Consider the following 21203-nt stretch of genomic DNA (forward strand, 5'->3'; position numbering starts at 1 on the left):
TAATTTTGTATTTTTAGTAGAGACGTGGTTTCTCCGTGTTGGTCAGGCTGGTCTCGAACTCCCGACCTCAGGTGATCCACCTGCCTTGGCCTCCCAAAGTGCTGGGATTACAGGCATGAGCCACTGTGCCCGACCATCTAAAGACTTTTTTTAATACACTACTGGAGTGGTACACTATAATTTAAAATAGAAATGGACTAGCAGGCAGGGTACTTGCTCCTCCATGTCAGAGGATTCAGCCAGTGATACACATAAAGTTTCCTAAGTTCTGTTTCTTGAGTTCGGTGCTCTGTAGGTTCTGAGAGCACTTTCATCTGCAGTGCAAGAGTCATGAATAGAAGGCCAGGCATGGTGGCTCACGCCTATAATCCCAGCACTCTAGGAGGCTGAGGCAGGTGGATCACCTGAGGTCAGGAGTTTGAGACCAGCCTGACCAATATGGTGAAACCGCATCTCTACTAAAAATACAAAAATTAGCCGGGCGTGGTGGCGGGCGCCTGTAATCCCAGCTACTCGGGAGGCTGAGACAGGAGAATCACTTGAATCCGGGAGACGGAGGTTGCAGTAAGCCAAGATCACGCCACTGCACTCCAGCCTGGGCAACGGAGAGAGGTTCAGTCACACACACACACAAAAAAAAGTCATGAACAAGAAAACCCAGATATGGTAGACTCTGATGAGAAGGCTAGCTGTTGTTTGTTTTAAAAGCCAGCTCAACCTTCGAAGAAGGAGAAAGCTGATTATATGTAAGAATGAACAGAAGCTCTCATCCTTCTGCTACAGAAAGCAAATTCTAGTCCTTAAGCCCAGCCACAGATATACAAAATACAAAAACAAAAATTGAAAGAACATTGCAATTAGTCCAGAAACCAAGGTGTTTTTAGACATTTAATCCAGGAAAAGGGCAAAAAGGAATGATTATTGCATGAATGGAACACTTAGTTAGGTATTTGGGGGTAATTTTTTATTTTAGTTCTTCACCTGATATTGTGGAGCAAAATAAATTTCAGGTAGATTAAGCATTAAATGTAAAATAATGTGGGGTGGGGGAGAGAAGGAAGAGTTTTACGGGGAGGATTTTTGTTTAATGTATGTGGACGTTCATTTGCTTTCTGAATGAGGGAATCTTTCTAAGCTTACGAGAAAAGAAAGAAATCATAAAAAAGATATTGTTACATTTGACTACACAAAAATGTTCCATTTTCCTAAACATCTTTTTAAATAACTGAGAAACATTTTGGCAATAAATAAGGCAAAAAGTTTATATCTTCCAACATAAAGAATTCAAATAAATCAGCTGGGCATGGTGGCTCCCGCCTGTATCTCAGCACTTTGGGAGGCAGAGGCTGGTGGATCACCTGAGGTCAGGAGTTTGAGACCAGCCTGACCAAAATGGTGAAACCCCGTCTCTACTAAAAATACAAAAAATCAGCCGGGCATGGGGGTGCGCACCTATAGTTCCAGCTACTCGGGAGACTGAGGCAGGAGAATCGGTTGAACCCGGGAGGTGGAGGTTGCAGTGAGCCGAAATGGCACCACTGCATTCCAGTCTGGGCAACAGAGTGAACTGTCTCAAAAATAAATAAATAAAAGAATTCAAATAGAAAAAGAAATAAAAGGTTAGCATATTTTTTTTTAATTTGTTTTTTGAGACAGAGTCTCTCTCTGTTGCCCAGGCTGGAGTGCAGTGGCGTGATCCTGGCTCACTGCAACCTCAACCTCCCAGGTTCAAGTGATTCTCCTCCCTCAGCCTCCAAAGTAGTTGAGACTACAGCCACATGCCACCACACCCGGCTAATTTTTTGTATTTTTAGTAGAGATAAGGTTTCACTGTGTTAGCCAGGATGGTCTGGATCTCCTGACCTCGTGATCCTCCCACCTTGGCCTCCCAAACTGCTGGGATTACAGGCGTGAGCCACAGCACCCGGCCAGCATATTTTTAAAATTCAACTTTGGGAATAATGAAAGAAATGAAATGTAAAAGTAAAATACAGCATACTATTCTTCTCCTAAATAATTAAGAAAGATTAGAAAAACAGCACTTCCATTGGTGAAGATATGGAGAAATGATCCTTGTTCGCCACTGATATAAATTGATAAAACTTTCCCAGGAAGTATTTCACAATATTTATCAAATATTCATCCCTTTGGCTCAATGATTCATTTTCTATGAATATACTCTAGAAGGAATTAAACTGAAATGGAGGGAAAACATTCTCATTTTAGAAAATTTTATAACAACAAAACAACATTTACCCAACAAGAGAATTAAGAAATTATGCCATCTCTACCTAATAATATGTTATGTGCCCAAAGGGTAGCTCATGCTTGTAATCCCAAGCACTTCGGGAGGCCAAGGCAGGAGGATTGCTTGAGGACGGGAGTTTGAGACCAGCCTGGACAACATAGAGATCTTACCTCTATAAAATTTTGTTTTAAATTAGCCAAGTGTGGTAGCATGCACCTATAGTCCCAGCTACTTGCGGGCCTGAGGTGGAAGGATCCCTTGCATCCAAGAGTTGGAGGCTGCAGTGAGCTATGATTATGCCACTGTACTCCAGCCTGGGTGACAGAGCGAGATCTTGCCTCTAAAAATATATATACATATACTTTTATACATGTAAATATAGATATATGTAATGCAGACCTTGCCCAAGGTGGAGTTACCTGGAGGAAACCAGGGGAGATGGGCAGATTCACAGCCTCAATGCGAGGAAGGAAATGTCGAGGGAGAGATGACAGTCCTGGGTGTGGGATGCCAGGTAATACCATCTGTTGGAAACACTTTTATAGTTATTTAAACCACACTGTGTGGGAGGTGAAGTGGGCATTCACCCCAGGATGGAAATGAGGAGAGAAGAGGGCATTTGTGGGGACATGCTCTAAAAGGAGGTCCACTTAGTTTCTTATTTGTGACTTTGGAATGCCCATGTGTTATTAAATATTTTGCTATGGGTTGTTTGGCAAAAGCTTTTGCAAGACAAACTCAAGAACTTAAACAGCATGGAATTATTATATAGCAAGCAAAACTAATTATGCTTAGGATGAAAATAGGCTCATCCTTGAATATTGGAAATTAAAAGGATGTTTTCTCTGGTCTTCAAAGTCATCCTACTAAGCCTTATGCAAATTTATATCCCCAGTGCTTCCACGTGCCACATAGTAGGTGCTCAATAAATATTTTCTGAATGAATACTTGAATAATTTGATAGAAAACTGAAACTTATAATCAACATTCGAGTTTACTTCAATACCCTATTATTTGTTTGAAAATATATGGACAGCTGGGAAATATTAGAAATGCTTCCCTAAGAACACTTCCCTAGGGTGAGCTTTCATAGGCTTTGATAGAGACTGAGCCTTGATTTAACCTTAGAACTGAGCTTAAGTATAAGACAAGTCCTGCTCAGGGAGTGAACACCAGAAGGCCGGTGAAATAAAAGATTCTTCACTCCCCTCAACACCTAAAACACATAGCCACTGAAGTTTAGGGTGAATATGTTGCTTAGAAAGATATAGAACAGAAAAACATAGCGTCTTAGTGTTAAGTGCAACATTAAAGATGACCTAGGCTGGGCGCGGTGGCTCACACCTGTAATCCCAGCACTTTGGGAGGCCAAGGCAGGTAGATCATCTGAGGTCAGGAGTTTGAGACCAGCCTGGCCAAATGGTGAAACCTCATCTCTACTAAAATATACAAATATTAGCCAGGTGTGGTGGTGCATGCCTGTAATCCCAGCTACTCTGGAGGCTGAGGCAGGAGAATCACTTGAACCCGGGAGGTGGAGGTTGCAGTAAGCCGAGATCGTGCCACTACACTCCAGCCTGGGTGACAGAGTGAGACTCCGTCTCAAATAAAAAAAAAAAAAAGAAGAAAAAAAAAAGATCACCTGGTCCAAGAGCCTCATTTTATGATAAGGGAACAGAGAGGTAATTGATATGTCCAAAGTCACATTGCTACTTAACAGCAAATCTAGGCATAAAATCCAGCACACCATCCCATAGCAGCTTTATAATTATAAACATCAAAGTAACAGGAAAACGAAAGTGGAATAGAATGCAAACTAAACTCCTAAAACTACTGAAATAAAATACTGTAACTACAGGAAGACCTATGTCCAGAATTAAAATAAAGTTGTCTTTAGAAATTTTTTTTTCTTTTTGGAGATGGATTCTTGCTTTGTTGCCCAGGCTGGAGTGCAGTGGCATGATCTCAGTTCACTGCAACCTCTGCCCCCCAGGTTCAAGCAATTCTCCTGCCTCAGCCTCCCGAGTAGCTGGGATTACAGGTACCCGCCACCATGCCTAGCTAATTTTTTAGGGGTGTTGTTGTTGTTTGGTACTTTTAGTAGAGATGGGTGTCACCATGTTGGCCAGGCTGGTCTCGAACTCCTGATCTCAAGTGATCCAACTGCTTCAGCCTCCCAAAGTGCTAGCGTCACAGGCATGAGCAATCGCACCTGGCCTAGGTGATTTTTTTTCATTTAACCCACCTGAGTGGGAAAAATAAGTAAGATTTTGGTTACTGATATTCCCAGCCCTTCTGATACGTGAAAGGTTGCAGTAATTTGTTTCTTGACAGCCTGATGCTCCTGGTCTTTCTGCTGTCTTTCTTTCTCTCCACCTAGAGTCTTGGAGTCCAGTAAAATGTGAGCAGTGTCATTTTCAAATGTAAATTTTATGGCACAGTTTTTATATTTAGATGCATTATTTAAACTAACATGAAAATTCATACAATGGACCACCATGCAGCAGTGAGGATAAACAAACAACATCACACCATAACATGGATGAATTTTACCAGCAAAAAACTAAAGGAATGGGCAGCTGGGCACGATGGCTCACTCCTGTAATCCCAGCACTTTGGGAGGCTGAGGCGGGTAGACCACTTGAGGTCAGGACTTTGAGACCAGCCTGCCCAACATGGTGAAACCCCATCTCTACTAAAAATACAAAAATTTTCCAGGTGTGGTGGCAGACGCCTGTAATCCCAGCTACTCGGGAGGCTGAGACAGGAGAACTGCTTGAACCTGGGAGGCGGAAGTTGCAGTGAGCTGAGATCACGCCACTGCACTCCCGCCTGGGTGACAGAGCAAGACTCCGTCTCCAAAAACAAACAAACAAACAAAAAACCTAAAAACCTAAAGGAATGGAGGAATGGGAGATAAAAGAGAAAATACTGTGGGATTTTACTTTCATAAAGTTCAAAAATTGGCAAATGAATCTATGCCATTTGGAATCAGGTTAGTGGAGTCCCTTGGAGTGGGGTTGGGGATAGTGAACTAGAGGGGGCATAAAGAGAGCTCCTTGGGATCTGGTAATGTTCTATTTCAAGATATGGATTCCAGTTACATAGTGTAGTCAAGTTGTAAGCTGTACACCTATGATCTGTGAGCTTTTAAAATATGTATGTTATACTTTAATAAGTAGTTTCTTGAAAAAAATTGACAATCCATATCTCTTAACAAATTTTATTTGTGAAAAAACTATCTTGTAAACATGATGCTTTAAAATACATTTGAAAAGTAAAACAAATACGAAATGTAAATATATACAAAATGTAAATATATTTTAGTGCCCCATGTTTATACAGGGTGGATAATACTGAATAATGGCTAAGATTCAGAACAATATATACCAGAAACTGCATGCATACATTCCCTGGTCACCATTAACATTGTGTTTTTCTTAATGCCTGAAATAACATCTAAACAAGGGGCAGCTGCCTCAGGCAAATGGTACTTAGGTGATTTTAAAGACCTTAATGAGATCAGGTAATTGCTTGGTGAAGCTAAAAATTTTACCTTCAATTAACTGATCAACAGCACCATACATCATCATAACTTCTCACTTCCTTCCACCTCCGTACCATCAAGTCATTTCCTCTAGACGTCTGAACCTGCACTCAGGGTCCATTTTTTAAACATTTATTGAGTTAGTCTGGTCTAATCTACAATTAATGGAAAGTCTGTAGTAATGCAGTTTCCATAAGCAGCTAAGGAAAGCTAAAACCTTGAAAGAGCATGTGAAGCAAACACTTTCTGTTCCTTCTACACTTCTTTGCAATTCATAAAATACTTTCAGAAATCATTTTAAAATATTTGGATTTCCTGCTTCCATTTTCTGAATAGATGATGCTGATAAAAAATAGTAGTGATCACAGCCCATCCCAAATAGTGTCATTTTTTTTTCAGTAAACTGGGTATATTTTAAATAAAACTCTTGATTGAAATTGAGAAGTGTGAACTGGAAATTGAATGAAATTGCCAAGTCTGAAAGGGAAAAATGGCCAATAAAACCACAGAAGCACTTCCTCTTCAAATTTATGCTGGTAAAAAGATGGGAGAAAACATTTTCTTTTAGAGCTTGTTTAGGCTTAAATAGACCTAAATATGTCCTCCCCTCACCTGTGGCCCAAGTTGGCACCTGTCAAGTGTCTCTGTAGCACTTACAGCCCCTGCCCACTATGCTTTCTGCTGTGCTCCCAAAGCCATCCAGGCAAGCTATGTTTCTGGTGGCCAAGGAATAGGAAGTATAATGAGGGTGCAGGGCTTGGGGAGGGAGGGAAATGGCTCTCCTCTCCTTCAGGGAGGGCACATGGCTTTCACTTTCATTCTATAGTACGATATTTATTAAAAGTTTACTGTAGGCCAAACATACTGCTGGATGCTGGAGACACAAATAGTAAGCTATCACACTGCTATGTTCAGAGTCCTTTGTGGAACATGCCTCAATGGGCCAGATGAGAGGCAAACTTTCATATATATATATATATATATATATATATTTTTTTTTTTTTTTGAGATGGAGTCTCACTCTGTCACCAGGCTGGAGTGCAGTGGCGCCATCTCAGCTTACTGCAACCTCCGCCTCCCGGGTTCAAGCGATTCTCCTGCCTCAGCCTCCCGAGTAGCTGGGATTACAGGAGTGCAACACCATGCTCGGCTAATTTTTGTATTTTTAGTGGAGATGAGATTTCACCATGTTGGCCAGGATGGTCTCGATCTCTTGATCTCATGATCTGCCTGCCTCGGCCTCCCAAAGTGCTGGGATTACAGGCATGAGCCACCACACCTGGCCAACTTTTTTTTTTTTTTTTTAACACTTTGAAAGATATAAAGTGTATCTTATAATGCTCATTTCCCCAGAAAACTGAGGGGGAAATGGTACTTCACTCAGCTTATTGGTTTCCTAATGTAATAGAATAATATGTTACATACAGAGAAATTGCTTATCCATTATACTGTATCATAGTCCCTCTTCCAGATGTAATGCTAGATTTGAATCAAGGCAAAAGATTAAGATAAGCAAAGAAACCTCAACTCTCTTCTTATAGCCAGAATTAGACTTGATTTGATACCTTTTCAAGAATGCAACAGATTCAATGAGGAAGTTCTCATTACAACATTGATTGGTATAGTAATTGAGGTTTTGGGCTTAATTTCTCAGTGACAGTTTCCTTATCTGGAAAATGGGGTTGATAACAGCCTCTACCTCATAGGGTCGTTGATGATTAAATGATATAAAGCAGGTGAAAGACTTACATAATATTTAGCAGCACATAGTACGCGCTCAGTAATTCATTAATTTAACATATGTTTAACAAGCACCTAATAGGTCAGGCTGAAGATACGTTACAGTGAACAAAACAGACAAAAATCCCTACCCTCATGATGTTCATATGTCAATGAGGAGGGACAAATAATAAATAAGGCAGTAAAAATATTATATCCAATTGCATTAAGTGAAATAGAGAAAATTAAATTGTTGTTGGGGATAGGAAGAGGAGGTTGGCATTGTAAAAAGGTGGCAAGGGAAGGCCATGTCTGAAGGAGAGGAGGGAGCAAGCCATGAGGCTATATTTGGGGGAAAGAGCGTTCCAGAGAGAGGAAAGTGCCAAAGCAAAAACAAAGAGACCTGTGTGGTGGGTAGAGAGAACACAGGTCCACAATCCCTCATTCAAAATTCTGAAATCCAAAATCTCTGGAGTCCAGTCATGCATACTCCCTGCCCTCTTTCACCTCCAGATCTGTGTACAGGATCGTCCTTCTCTGTGGAACAGCCTTCCTTTTCCTTTTCTCTGGTTGGGAGTCCCTGGCGGACTCTGCCACAGCATCTGCTGTCCATCCCTTATTGCAGCATCTCTCTCTGTCAGCTACATTATACTCCAGTGCTACTGAGCGCCTGGACCCTAGAGACTCAGGAATTATTACTCTTCTATTTATTTTATTTTTTTATTTTATTTTTTGAGATGGAGTCCCACTTTGTCGCCCAGGCTGGAGTGCAGTGGCTCAAGTGATTCTCCTGCCTCAGCCTCCCGAATAGCTGGGATTACAGGCACCTGCCACCACACTCTGCCAGTTTTTGTATTTGTTTTAGCAGAGGCGGGGTTTCACCATGTTGGCCAGGCTGGTCTTGAACTCCTGACCTCAAATCATCTGCCTGCCTCGGCCTCCCAAAGTGCTGGAATTACAGGCATGAGCCACCGTGCCTGGCCTATGTTATTATTATTGCTTATCTTGGCTTAAAAAAAAAAAAAAACAAAAATAAAACAAAACAAAACAAAAAATTATCCCTGGCGGGATGGGAGCAACGCATTAGGACTCCAGCAACATTTCCCTCAAACAGGGTTCTCACCTCAGCTAAAAGTTGAACATTTCTATAAATTTAAAGAAAATCTTGGCCCCAATAGTGACATCTAAAGAGTGGAGATTAGTCATTTTCTATTCTAAATGGGGAAGTAAACTGAATGAAGATGAGGAATCCTAAAAGGGAAGGGGGAAAAAGAGAAAGGGAATGAATAAGACGAGGGAGGAAAAGTGGCGAGCAGAAGAAGGATGGAAGGGCATAAACCACGAAAGAAAAACATAAACAAGGTTATGAGCACATCTTACTGCGAGCGTCTGCGAGCAGCAGGGGAGGGACCCTCTGCTGTTAACTGTTTCTCATACTTGTTCATCTAAGAAGTTGTCTTCAGAGAGAATGAGATTTTTGAATACTTAAGGTTTTTCAAGGATACCAAACTCCCCCTCCAAAATAAAAAGGAGTCTAAGGAATGCTTAGAAAATACGTTTTAAACAAACCTTTTTTAAGTGGGAAGCGGCCTCATTGGCTTTCATGTGGAAAGTCGCCTGATATTGGCAGTGACTTTTTTTTTTTTTTTTAAAGTAGCGACGCAGGAAAGTGTTCGGCTGCTCGCGGCGACGGCCGGATGCTCCAAAGTCAAGATCCTCCGCAGACAGGAAATGCCTCTGCCTGCTCCAAGGTCCCCTCGCCGCAGCCCTCGGTGTTGTCCAGAGAGATTTGTGTACATCCGACTGAAGAGGTTTCCCGCATGCAACTGCGAACCCAAGAGCTGTCTCAAAAGAAGGGAATCACTCGGGGTGTCTAGCTTTTCTGACTGACGCTCGGGGCCCACGGCGTGCCAGGGACGGACGCCTCCTCTCGGGGCAGCCACGCTCCGCTCTAGGAACTGAGGGACGGAGGCTGAGGATGCGGGTGTCCCCCGGGGCCCCAGCCAGCAAGAGAGGGGTAGAGAGTTCCATCTCCCCTGCTGCTACCCATGCTTGTATCCACGACGGGGTGATTGTGGTTTTCCTACAGCCACATGTGAAGGGGTAGCTGCTCTTCGGTAGACCTGGGGTCTCAGATCTTTGGGTGAGTGGGAGGAGTCTCCAAAGTGCTTCTTATTTGGAGTTATCAACACCACCAAAAAATAAGTATCAAGGGACAAAATTAGATTAGACATATACAGAGCCCAACTGGGACTTCCTAAAACCTCTATGGACTGAAAAATAAATGTCAGTACAACCTGATTACTTTGACCACAAAATACTGAACTCCTAATAATTTATTTTTTTTCTTTTTTCTTTTTTTTTTTTTTTGAGACGGAGCCTCGCTGTGTCGCCCAGGCTGGAGTGCAGTGGTGCGTTCTTGGCTCACTGCAACCTCTGCCTCCCAGGTTCACGCCATTCTCCTGCCTCAGCCTCCCGAGTAGCTGGGACTACAGGCACCCACCACCACATTCAGCTAATTTTTTGTATTTTTAGTAGAGACAGGGTTTCACCGTGTTAGCCAGGGTGGTCTTGATCTTCTGACCTCATGATCCGCCCGGCTCGGCCTCCCAAAGTGCTGGGATTACAGGTGTGAGCCACCACGCCCAGTCTTTTTTTCTTTTTTTGAGACAGAGTCTCACGCTGTCGCCCAGGCTGGAATGCAGTGGCATGATCTTGGCTCACTGCAACCTCCACCTCCTGGGTTCAAGCGATTCTCCTGCCTCAGCCTACTGAGTAGCTGGGATTACAGGTACATGCCACCACGCCCAGCTAATTTTGTAGTTTTAGTAGAGACAGGTTTCACCATGTTGGCCAGGCTTGTCCCAAACTCCTGACCTCAGGTGACCTGCCCACCTTGGCCTCCCAAAGTGCCTAGCTTGAACTCCCAATCATTTAGAAGCATCCTGGGTGATTGGTATTCACATTCTGTCTCATATTGTAAGTAGTCACATATCTCCAATCACAGATTTAAAGGATCATTGATTATTAGATCTTGAAAAAAAATCAAAATCAGGAGCTTTTGGGTTCATCAGCTTCCACATGCCAATATATCTGGAGTGGGAATTTTAGTAAGTCTCTTCTGTCCCCAGCAAAATGCATTTTCCCCAAGTCCAGATAAGTTTTCTTTCTTTTTCTTTTTTTTTTTTTGAGACGGAGTCTCGCTCTGTCGCCCAGGCTGGAGTGCAGTGGCGCAATCTCGGCTCACTGCAAGCTCCGCCTCCCGGGTTCACGCCATTCTCCTGCCTCAGCCTCTCCGAGTAGCTGGGACTACAGGCGCCCACCACCACGCCCGGCTAATTTTTTATATTTTTAGTAGAGACGGGGTTTCACCGTGGTCTCGATCTCCTGACCTCGTGATCCGCCCGCCTCGGCCTCCCAAAGTGCTGGGATTACAAGCGTGAGCCACCGCGCCCGGCCCAGATAAGTTTTCTTGAATTCCTGTCCTGCCCCCATTAACTAAGATGAATATTCACAGTAATGAAAACCACACGCACACACAAAAGCTTGTCAGAAAAGTTGAAAGAGAAAAGGTACTTTCACTATCAGAGATGGTTTCCTCTTTTCCCACAAGATGTCTTATCAGCTTTCACCCTGAGAAAACCATAAAAAGTAAGAAAAAGAAATGTTATGCAACAGTTCTCTAAATAAAATACTACACAGTAGGCTAGTCATCTCTAAAAGTGATGTTGTTTAAAGAGTCAAAGTACATCATCCAACAAAATCAATATCATATTAAGTTAGAAAGGGTTCTGAATATCAAAGACCAATGAACTGAATAACTTAAAGTATAAGTACACGACCCAGGGGATTAATCACACACTGTCATGGTGAAATTAGGGCAATTCTTCCAATCATTAACGTTTTGCTTACAAAAATGTGCTTTTCTGTTTGTCTTTCTGCTAAATGATAACCGTTTTCAAGTTGAATCTCCTGATAAAAAGAGTTAAAAACAAGACAGGAGTTGTGCTGTAAAGGTCATACGTGCCGCTTCAACATGAAATAGCCAAAAGACAAACAAATGAAAAATGCCCGGATCGTAGGAGGAATTTCTAAATCTTCATTGGCAATTTGCAATGGGGTACTTCAGAAGAGTGAATGCCTACCTGTGTCCTGAGAATACTGCACCTCCTCCAGTTAACATGCTCTTGATTCTTAAGGACATGTTTAGATTCAGAATGGGAGCGACTTGGAGAGAGTTAGGATAAGCTTGAAATTGGAAAGCAGCCTGGTTTCAGGGAATTGTCAACTTTAAAACTAGATTTTACCCCTCAAGTTGTCTAGTGTCAATCAATATATTAGTCTGTATTTCTTTGCTGAATAGTCACGATACAGTTACTCTCAAGAATAAACATTAACTAGGGTTTATCTCCAGAAGCAAAACACACACACAGGTTTCAGGATTACTTTAATTCAATATAATGTCCATAAGCCTCCCATTCTCCAAAAATCTGATACGGACAGTCCCATTTTCAGACGAGATGGATTATGACCTTTGAAACCTCGATGTAACCTTTTAGGCAGAGTCTGAAGCCTACAGCCGATGGGAAGGGAAATTCTCCCACTGGGTGGCCACTGTGGGTGCCAAGGCTGAGGAGACATGGTGAGTAGGGAGAACAATAATGACGGCATGAACTGAGTTTGGAATTTGGGAGCTGGAAGGGGTTCATGTGGTTCAACTAGACCATCTTCATTCTACAAATGATTTGAGGCCAAGAACTAAAACACCAACCCAAATCTTCAAACTTCCAAGTCTATCCACACCTCTCTGCTTAAGGACTAGTACTGCTTTTCTCAGAAATCTTAATTCCCCTGCAATTCCAGGGGCCTTCTTAGAATCTAAGGAGGCCGGATGTGACAAGTCCGTTAACAGCAATGACTTTTTCACTGCCTTCATCTGAGTTTCCATATCTGGGGGCGCCACAGCCCTAGGAGCCAGGCCAGGGGTAGGGTCATTCCTTCACAAGTCCTTAGCCAGGAAGTACCCAACTCTACAACTAGAGGCCTCCTCCATGGGGGCCAAGGCTAGAGAGAGATTTCCAGGCCTCTCCCCAACAGATCTCTGTCATGTTTTTCCTGGAATGTCAGAGACCTGATGGCTCAGCTAGGCAAGCAGCTGGCACAGACTAGCAATACCCTGAACAATCAGAAACCTGGGCCCCCACACCCACATAACCTCAGCACCCCATTCTCCCTCCATTTCATGGTGCCCCTTCCTCCACCCTGCGCCCTCTGCTCAGCCATCAAACCTCACTCCCACTGGCCTGGATAAGCCCCTCGTTCCTCTGTTCCCTCTCGCCTTTCCTTCCTCTCAGCCCTCCGCCCCAGCCTCTTGCTGGCCAGAGTTACCCAGGGAAGCAGGTGGGAGGGAGGAGTGCCGGTCCCACCTGCTTCTTCCACACCCCGTGCGCTCACATCAGTGGTTCCCCAGGGGTGGTGTCTGGGCCCGCAGCTTTGGCGTCACCTCAGCGCTTGTTGGAAATACAAATTCCCGGTCCCAGCCCAGTCCTAACAGATCAGAACTCCAGGAACAGGGCTGGGCTTCCACAAGCCCTGCAGGAGGTTCTGAAGCTCCGCGGGTTCGAGAACCGCTCTCAGCGAAAACCACCTCCCCGCTCCCCTCGGCCAGGGCCCCCCATCCCCCCACTCGGACTTCCCCACCCCGGGCCCCGCCGCGCAGAGCGGGTTCCCGAGCCCCGGCCGGGCCGAGGGATGACGCGGTGTTGACTCAGCCGGTCAAGGACGGTGAGGGCCAGCCCGTCTGCCGAGGAGAATCGATGGGGTCCAGACGGCCCCGCGCTTCGCGGCGCAGCGGGCCTGGGCCTCGGCTCTTCCCGTTGCCTGGCGTGCCCAGGACTCGAACCTACCCGGCTTGCAATCCGCCGGCAGGAGAAGAGCCCCAAGGCAAACGGCCCGGGAGAGGCCCCAACCCACGTTCCAGGCACCCACCCGCGGTCCTGGGACTCGGAGCGAGAGCCCCAGCAAGATTCAGCCCCAGTCACTTCCTGTCCCCAGAGCCCAGCACTGCGCCGGGCACCCAGGAGGTCAAGAAAAGGTGTGCAGATTTTTTAAAATCAAAGAATTATACTTGCAACGAGGTCAGTCGTCCCACGGACGGCTTTATTTTATAGTCAAGTTACTTATTAAAAAAAAAACATTTTGGCCTTTTTTTTTTTTTACAGTGAACAATTCTATATACACATTATAAACATTGTTTGATATAAAACAGTATCTACAATCTACTTACATTTAATTAACCTGTGACTTCTAGTTCATCTGCGATTAATTTTAGTCAGGTCAGTTTCTCTGCTTGAATTGGAGGTACTATCCCCTTAACACCTTGGTCAAACAGGTACTAAGTGATAGTGCAAAACAAGCATTTAAGATTCTTATCAACTATTTCTCTGACAAAAAGAACACACATCTCTGAGACAAGAGCTCTGAAATGGTTTTGGATTTAAGACAGCAGTATAAGAATGTCATATAAAAGTAAAGAATGTTTTCCTTTTAAAATACTCCAAGGCTGCCTGAAATGTAGGCACCTCTGGATTTGGGGTACCCCTTTGCCTTTCCATTAAGTGGGAAATAAACAGATTACAGAAAAGTCATTCAAGAAGGTCCTATTAAAACCTTTAAAGCTATTAACTTAAAAATTTAACAAAAAGTTCAAAATTACTTTTTTATAAATAGTGAAAACAACTTACTGTTTTTTAAAAGGGGGAAGAATTTAATCACTATAATGTCACTTTATCAAAACAACCTAAGATCAGTACAAAAACTATTTGTTAAGTCAAAATTAAGGTCTCCATGTAGGTTTGTTAATTGAGCAGTGCACCAAATATTTTTAGGTTTCCAGAATACCAGAGAATTGATTCCCTTTCTTATATAGCCTTCCAGTTCTTCTATTTAGATTTTCTGTAGCAAAATATTATACCTAAATCCAGTTTTCTGAACATGCCAATGCCAATGGTCATCATCCAGCATTAAAATAGCCTTTGTCGCCCTCAATGTCCACTTCCTGATCAGAATCCTCTGAAATCTCTGATTCAAGGTCTTCCTGGGAGGCAGGGGAGGGCGAACATTGAGAGCTATCCAAAGAAGCACCTTTATTTTGTTCACTGGGCAAATCTTGCCTCTGATCACAGGAACTGTCCAAACTTTCCAGTTCTTTTTTATTGCTTTGAGGGTTTTCCTGAATAAAGGAAATGAAAATGGAGATTGGAAGGATCATAAAATATGGATAGGTGAGAGGAATAAATCGAAATGTCTCTTCATCCTATTCCATCGTTTAATTTTTAGTTTACTGAGTGTTTTCAGTTTATAATCTTATTCAGGAAATACATACTTGTGCTTTTTTCTCACTTTGGAAGAAAAATTTCTGTCATATCAAAGATTATACGCTTAAAAGATGTGAACCAGTCATGAACATAAGTGCAGATATACCAATTGAACACGAATTCTGGTTACTTAACACCAGCCCAGACCCATGGTTTCAATATTCTCAAAAGTTTAAGGGGCAAAGAAAATCAGATCACTACAGATACACCTTAACTTCATTCTTTAAATATTTAAACCTTGCCAATTAACAGTCTTTCAGACATTTTAAAAATAAGAATGCTGACTGGTGAATTAAGAACAAAGTTTCAATTATTAGACTGGATCTTTTTTCATTCATTTTCTGGAGTAAATTTATAAATATCTACATGTGTAAATGTATAACAAGTTACAAAATCATGGCAAAGAAAAAAATGTGGATCTGGAAGAATGCTGCCAACTCAGAAGGTAGACAATTAGCTACAATTTACTTAAAATCTGGGGCAAATTTCTGGGAAATATCCCCATATTACATAGAAACCACTATTTTTAAGGTCTCTGGTAAACTAGAGTCAAGCCTTTGACCAAGAACTACTAAGTATATAAGCTAGTGAATTTTTAATCCTATACTTGTCTAAAATGCATATAAATATTACATAGAAATATTACAACATCTATTTGTTATATAGTTGCAAGCCTATAGTCTCAACAAATAGATGCACGCCGTCAGAAATTGACAGTGAATCTGCAAATATTTAAATCACATTACAGTAATGAAGTTATGGGAACTTTATTTTCTATTTCAAAATATTCTTTGGGACACTTTCTTCTTAATGAAAAAGTAATGATCAATAAATTTTAAAATCCACTTTGCTTTAAATTTCTCCACTCATTGTTTCAAAGTATTTATTATAAACCGTATATACAATGACAAGTGAACAATTCAGCAATTATCAGATAACTTTGGAGAGTATATCCAGATTAGGACATCAAAAATGAATGTTTAGCTTTAAGTCAATAGACCTTCTTTTAAAAACTAAATTAGCCTTTACTTTTTATCACATATTGCGAAACAAGGTCACTGGAAGAAAGACTGTCAGAAAGTTTAAGCTACTTTCCAAACAAGCTTGAATATTTTCTTACAAGTTTTATATTTCATTTTAAGAGCTGGCGTTAGATAGAAAATAATTTTTAAACTCCCTGACATTTAATTCTTCTAAAAAACAGTGCAAACAAGTCTTAAAGGTGTTTGTTTCTTTATATTTACCCTTGAGTTCTGCCTGGTTTTATTATGGCTGTGTAAATAAAAGAAACAATTTTCTCCCAAAGATAACTGCTTAAGTCATTTACTGTCAATTACTTTATCTTTCCTGCGTTAATTAGATAAACAACATATGGGATTTATAAAACAATTAGCTGGGAGTTTTACTAGCCAGTGTGTGAAAACCCAAGCATAATTGATATAGGAACCCCATTAGGTGCTTTTAGCATTACTGCCACCTGAGCAACTCATCCTGAATTTCAGCAGGACTATTTGTCTTTTTAATCAAGGTGAAGAGGTTAAATAGTCTCTTAAATGACTTTTGCATACAACCCATAACAGCCTTGCACTGAGATAACGTGATAAAAATATTTATTTCCATAGAAACAGAACCATGTCCATACCTGTTTTAGTCTCCTCCATTTAGCGCGTCGATTCTGAAACCAGGTTTTGACCTACAGGAAAGAGAGAAAGAAAACTTGCCCGCGTCGGGACGTGCCAGAGGGCAGGGTGGCTCCTCGCCTCTCTCTCGGTGGCCCGGCGACCCCTACCCCAGAAGCCTTCCCTTCCCCGGAGGCGGCCCCAGGCCCCCCGCGAGCTCACCTGTCTCTCGCTGAGCTGCAGCATCTTGGCCAGACGCTTCCTCTCGGGCGGAGAGAGATATTTCTGAGTCTCGAATTTCTTCTCCAGCTCGATGGTCTGGTCGTTGGAGAATCTCACCTGGCCGCCTTTCCTTTTATGCAGAGGCCTCTGCAAGAAGGGGCTCCAGAGTAGAGGTTTGCCTGCGGGCGGGAAGAGCGGCGCTCACCCACGGCCCTGGAGCGGCCTGGCCAGACCCCAGAGCTGCCGGGCCCCGGGGATGACAAAGGTAGGCCAGGAGGCCACCCAACCAGACACATTCACATACACCCACCGGCACGTGGACCTAACACGTTCCCACCAACACACAAACATACCCAAAGTCACACACTGACACTGCAGATGCACACAGCCTTGTACACACACAGACAGACACACAGCCGTCACACCTAGAAGTAAATCCAGACATATCTTTAACCCCGAAAAGAATGGGCACTACCGGCTGGGCTTACAATACCACGACCCTCTTTCCCCAGTGGCTCTCGGATTTATACATAACTTTTTGCCCCCTTGGTGAGCTGCACTTTCGAACACCGGGTGTGTGCGTGTTGGGGAGGAGCGGGGCTGCTGCACCGACGAGGCCTGGCTGCGCGGGAAGCGCTCGGGCCCGGACGCCCGCATTAGGCTGCGCGAGGAGCCTCCAATCCTGGCTGGGGGAGCCGCGGCCTCCTCTGATTTCACACCCAGCCCGCGGGGGCGGCCAGTTAAAGCCACCCCATGGGCTATGGCAACATTTCCGTCAATGTGTTTCCTGTTGGTCTAGCTCGAAAAACTCTTTGCTTCCTCCTGCGCGGTCCCAGCAGTAACCCAAGGAAATTCAGGGCGCACTGTGAAAACGTTAGCCCTCAGGCCCGGCCCGGCTGAGGGTCCCGCTCCAGCCCCGACAGGCGACCACAGCCAGGCTCGGGCCGTATCATCAAACCCTCGAGGCTGGAATCAGACAGACAGGATAACAACTCAAAAACATAAAAAGATGAACTAAAAATACAATCCCCCTCCCTGTAACGGTGAGAAGGTAAAGGGCTGAGCTAGAGGCCGCGCCGTAATAATGGCGACATTAAAATGCTAATTAAGACGTTAATTGTTTTCAGGGTCCCTCCTGAAGCTTCCAATAACAGAGTTCATTTAAAACTGTAGAGGCGCCCCGTTTCCTTATTTACCCTAGGGCTCCAGACCTCGAAGGCGCCAAGGGTCACCCACAGCGCGGACCACTGGCGGCTTATTTCTTAGGCCGCACACTGAGGGGACAAGCCCCGAAGTTCTGGAATATATGCCCTGTGTGTCCCTGCTTCCCTTCCTAACTGGCGACCAGGTGCTGCTGCTTCCTACTCCCAAAGTAGTGTCGGTCGGCCCGTCCGTCCGTCTGCAGGCCTGCACCTCAACGCTTTGAAAGCTAGCATTGTTTTTTCGAGATTTTGCTTGCGTCAGGCTTCAGACTGGTGCAAAACAGCCTCGAAAAAAATAGGAAGCAACTGGTTATTTTAGCTGCCATAAAGTCACATCCCACACAGAGGAAATGAACAATATCAGAAAAACGGATCCCGGCTATCAGAAGTCGAGTGTTTCCTGAATTTGTCTGTATTGAGGATGTCGATAAAATAATCAGCAGCGTGCACTACTCCGGGGGAAGGGTCTGCTTCATGCAGCCAGGAAAACACTTAACAGCTTCTGAAACCAGATTTACTCCTATCGAGAACTCAAGATTTCCTGTATGAACGGAAAAGGGTCAGGCTCTTTCACTGCACAAGCCTGTTGAACCAGGTCCAGCACCGTAGCCACCCGGGCCCGGCTGCGATCCCTGCCCCACGGGGGCGGCCCGGGGCGCCTCGACGCCCCTTTCCCCGTCCCTCCCGCTAAGGGAGCCCCACCCCGGGTGACACGCGCGGTCCACGGTTGCCCTCGCCGCGAGGTCTATCGCCGGCCCGCGCGCCCCGACGCCTGCAAGGTGCAGGAAAACCAATCTGAGTCACGGTGCGGTCAGCCCCGGCCGCGCGCCTCCCGTCCCCGCGCGTGCCCGACAGCCCCTTTTCCATCGCTTTTGCCACAGCCGTCTACCGCCTGCCCCCTTTGCCCCCTCGGCCTCCCGGCGCTGCCACCTGCCGGGTGGCGCCTCCTCGTCCCCACCCTCGCCCGGCCGCCTTACCCAGGGGGTCGTGGCGGAGCAGGGCGTGCGTGTAGTCGTTCACCGTCCGCGGGAAGGGGTACAGAGGGCCCCCGAAGCCGCCGGGTCCGTAGGCAGCGGCCAGAGCGGCGGCGGAGTGGTGCGAGAAGGCGGGGTGGATCGGCGTGGGCTCGTACACCGGGGTCCGGTAGGGGGACACGAGGCTGGTGAAGGAGGAGTTGGGGGACGGCAGCGTAGGGGTGGGCGTGGGCGCGGCGGGCCCGCGGCCCAGGATGTCCTCGATGTAGAAGGGCGTCGGGTGTGCGGGCTGCAGCAGCGGCGTGGGCGCGTACAGCGGCACCCCCACGGCGCCCGCCGCCGGCCCGGGGTGCGGATACTGCATGGCTCCGCCGCGCTCCGGCCCCTCGCAGAGCTGCTGGCCCGCGCCGCGGCGCTACATTTATCCGCGCTCCGCGCTCCCGGCGATAGGCTCCGCCGGCCGCGGGGTGGGGCCGCGCTCGCTGGCCCCTTCCTGCCGCCGGGCCCTGCGGCCAATGGCGCGGGGCCCCAAGAGCTGCCGCCCGCCCCCACCCCGGCCCGCCCCGCCAGCCGAGCTCCCCGCCCCCGGGACGCGCTTGCTCCCAGGCTCCGGGGACCTGGCGCCCTGGTGCCCCGCCGCCGCTGTCGCCCCAGGGGCCTCCAGGCACCCCGGCCGAGGACGCCCTCGAGGGAAGCCCTGGGCCGCGTCCGTCGGGAGAGGCGCGAGGAAGGCGGCCTCCTGGAGTGCGGGCTCCAGCGGCCCTGTCCGCGGCCCCGAGGCACCTCTGCCGAAATTCAGGGGCGCCGTCCGGGCCCGGGCCCGGGGTGGCAGCAGCTGTTTCCAGGCGAGGAGCAGCGAGACTCGGCGGGAGCAGAGGCCGCTGGCCTAAGACGCCTCCCCGGTGGGTGCGCTCCCTGGATTAACAGTCGCGCTGGCTGTCACCCCGGCCGCCTCCCGAGCTCAGAGCGGGAGAGCGCCCTGGGTTCCTAGGGCTGCTCGGCGGCCCTTAGCTGCGGCCGGGCGGGATACGGATGGCTGGAGTTCAGGTGCTGGGGACTCTTGGCCGCTCCACCCGGTTTCATTTGGAGGCCTCGGACTCAAGCCACTTCCGCGAGGATGCTGGCAGAAGCCGCTGCGAGCGGCAATCAAGGGGAGGCCCGGGTCCTACAGCGCCGGGCAGAGGCTGTGCAGTCTTCAATCCAGTGGGGGCTGCTCCGTTTCTTTTCTGCTGACTCTTGAGGGTCGCAGCTGCGCGCAGTCTGGCTCTCTGGTTTTGCACGTGTTTTCTATTGAAGCAGTCCGTATTGCTGGCCCGTACGGCCTCGGCTCTGTGAGGCTCCACTCGCCTCCGGGGCAAGGGGGCATTTTCTTGATTGACGCCCTCCTGCGGTCGTCACACCTCGCGGTGAGCCGTTTCTGCTAAGGTCCTCCATTAATCGTGGAAATGGAAAGACTTCCCCGCTTTTTCTATTGAGACTTCTCAGGTTTTAAAGTTTATAATTTGGAACTATTTGTCCAAACGCAGCGGGACCACAATAGGAAGAGGCGTGGCCTGTGAGCCTGACCGCCTGTTGGAGTTTCACTTCGCACATTTTTGTTGAGCAACTACTGTGTGCCAGCAGTGAAAAGGACAGATGTAGTCCCTCTCCTCATGGAGACAGGAAACAAATTTTAATACATGTATGTGCTAGGAAGGAGATGTACATAATGATCTAAAACCTGTAACAAGGGGACATCACCTATCTGGGGGACATTAAGGAAGAGAAAAGCTTCCCAAGAATTGATGTTTGAAAAGTCAGTGGGTGTCAGCAAGCCCAGGGTGTTTGGACATTCCAAGTCCAGAGAATAGCATGTGAGCGTTGTTAGTTAATGCAACTTTCGTCAAGTCACCGTCTCTGAGTTTTTCTCATCTGGAACATTTGAGACTTGGCCTAAAGGCTCCTAATCTTTTTAGGGTAGTGTTAATAGGTATCTTTCAGAATCTAATGACAGACAAGAGCTACAAGCCCAGACAAACTCAGAAGTGTACTACACTATCTTTCGAGTTAAAGCATGTTGGGAGTAGGTAAGAATATAATTGCTCCGTTATACAGTACATATAAATTATAAATTTATATATTACTCCATGATTTAAACTATCTCTGGAAGGATAACGAACATTGGCTGACTATGAAGAAAGGGGTGGGATTGGAGGGGGCATGTATAGCTGTGAATATTTGGAGACTTGCACTAGATGGATGTATGATCTATTTGTCGTATAAGTAAGTCCTTGAAGAAGTGGCTGGTTCTAGATCG

General features: G+C 45.9%; 1 protein-coding gene across 1 annotated transcript; it reads right to left on the reverse strand.

The window, feature by feature from the left end:
• Nucleotides 1-13641: 13641 nt before the first annotated feature.
• On the reverse strand, nt 13642-19306 carry HHEX (hematopoietically expressed homeobox). Its single transcript, XM_030802514.1, has 4 exons — nt 18911-19306; nt 16732-16910; nt 16533-16583; nt 13642-14745 (listed from the first exon to the last, which is right to left on the reverse strand). Exons 1-4 carry the CDS (start codon nt 19269-19271, stop codon nt 14527-14529), a joined length of 810 nt encoding a protein of 269 aa, XP_030658374.1. The 5' UTR covers nt 19272-19306; the 3' UTR covers nt 13642-14526.
• Nucleotides 19307-21203: the final 1897 nt, after the last annotated feature.

This window comes from Nomascus leucogenys, chromosome 3 (assembly GCF_006542625.1).
Source record: "Nomascus leucogenys isolate Asia chromosome 3, Asia_NLE_v1, whole genome shotgun sequence".
In the NCBI taxonomy this organism is placed as follows: Eukaryota; Metazoa; Chordata; class Mammalia; order Primates; family Hylobatidae; genus Nomascus; species Nomascus leucogenys.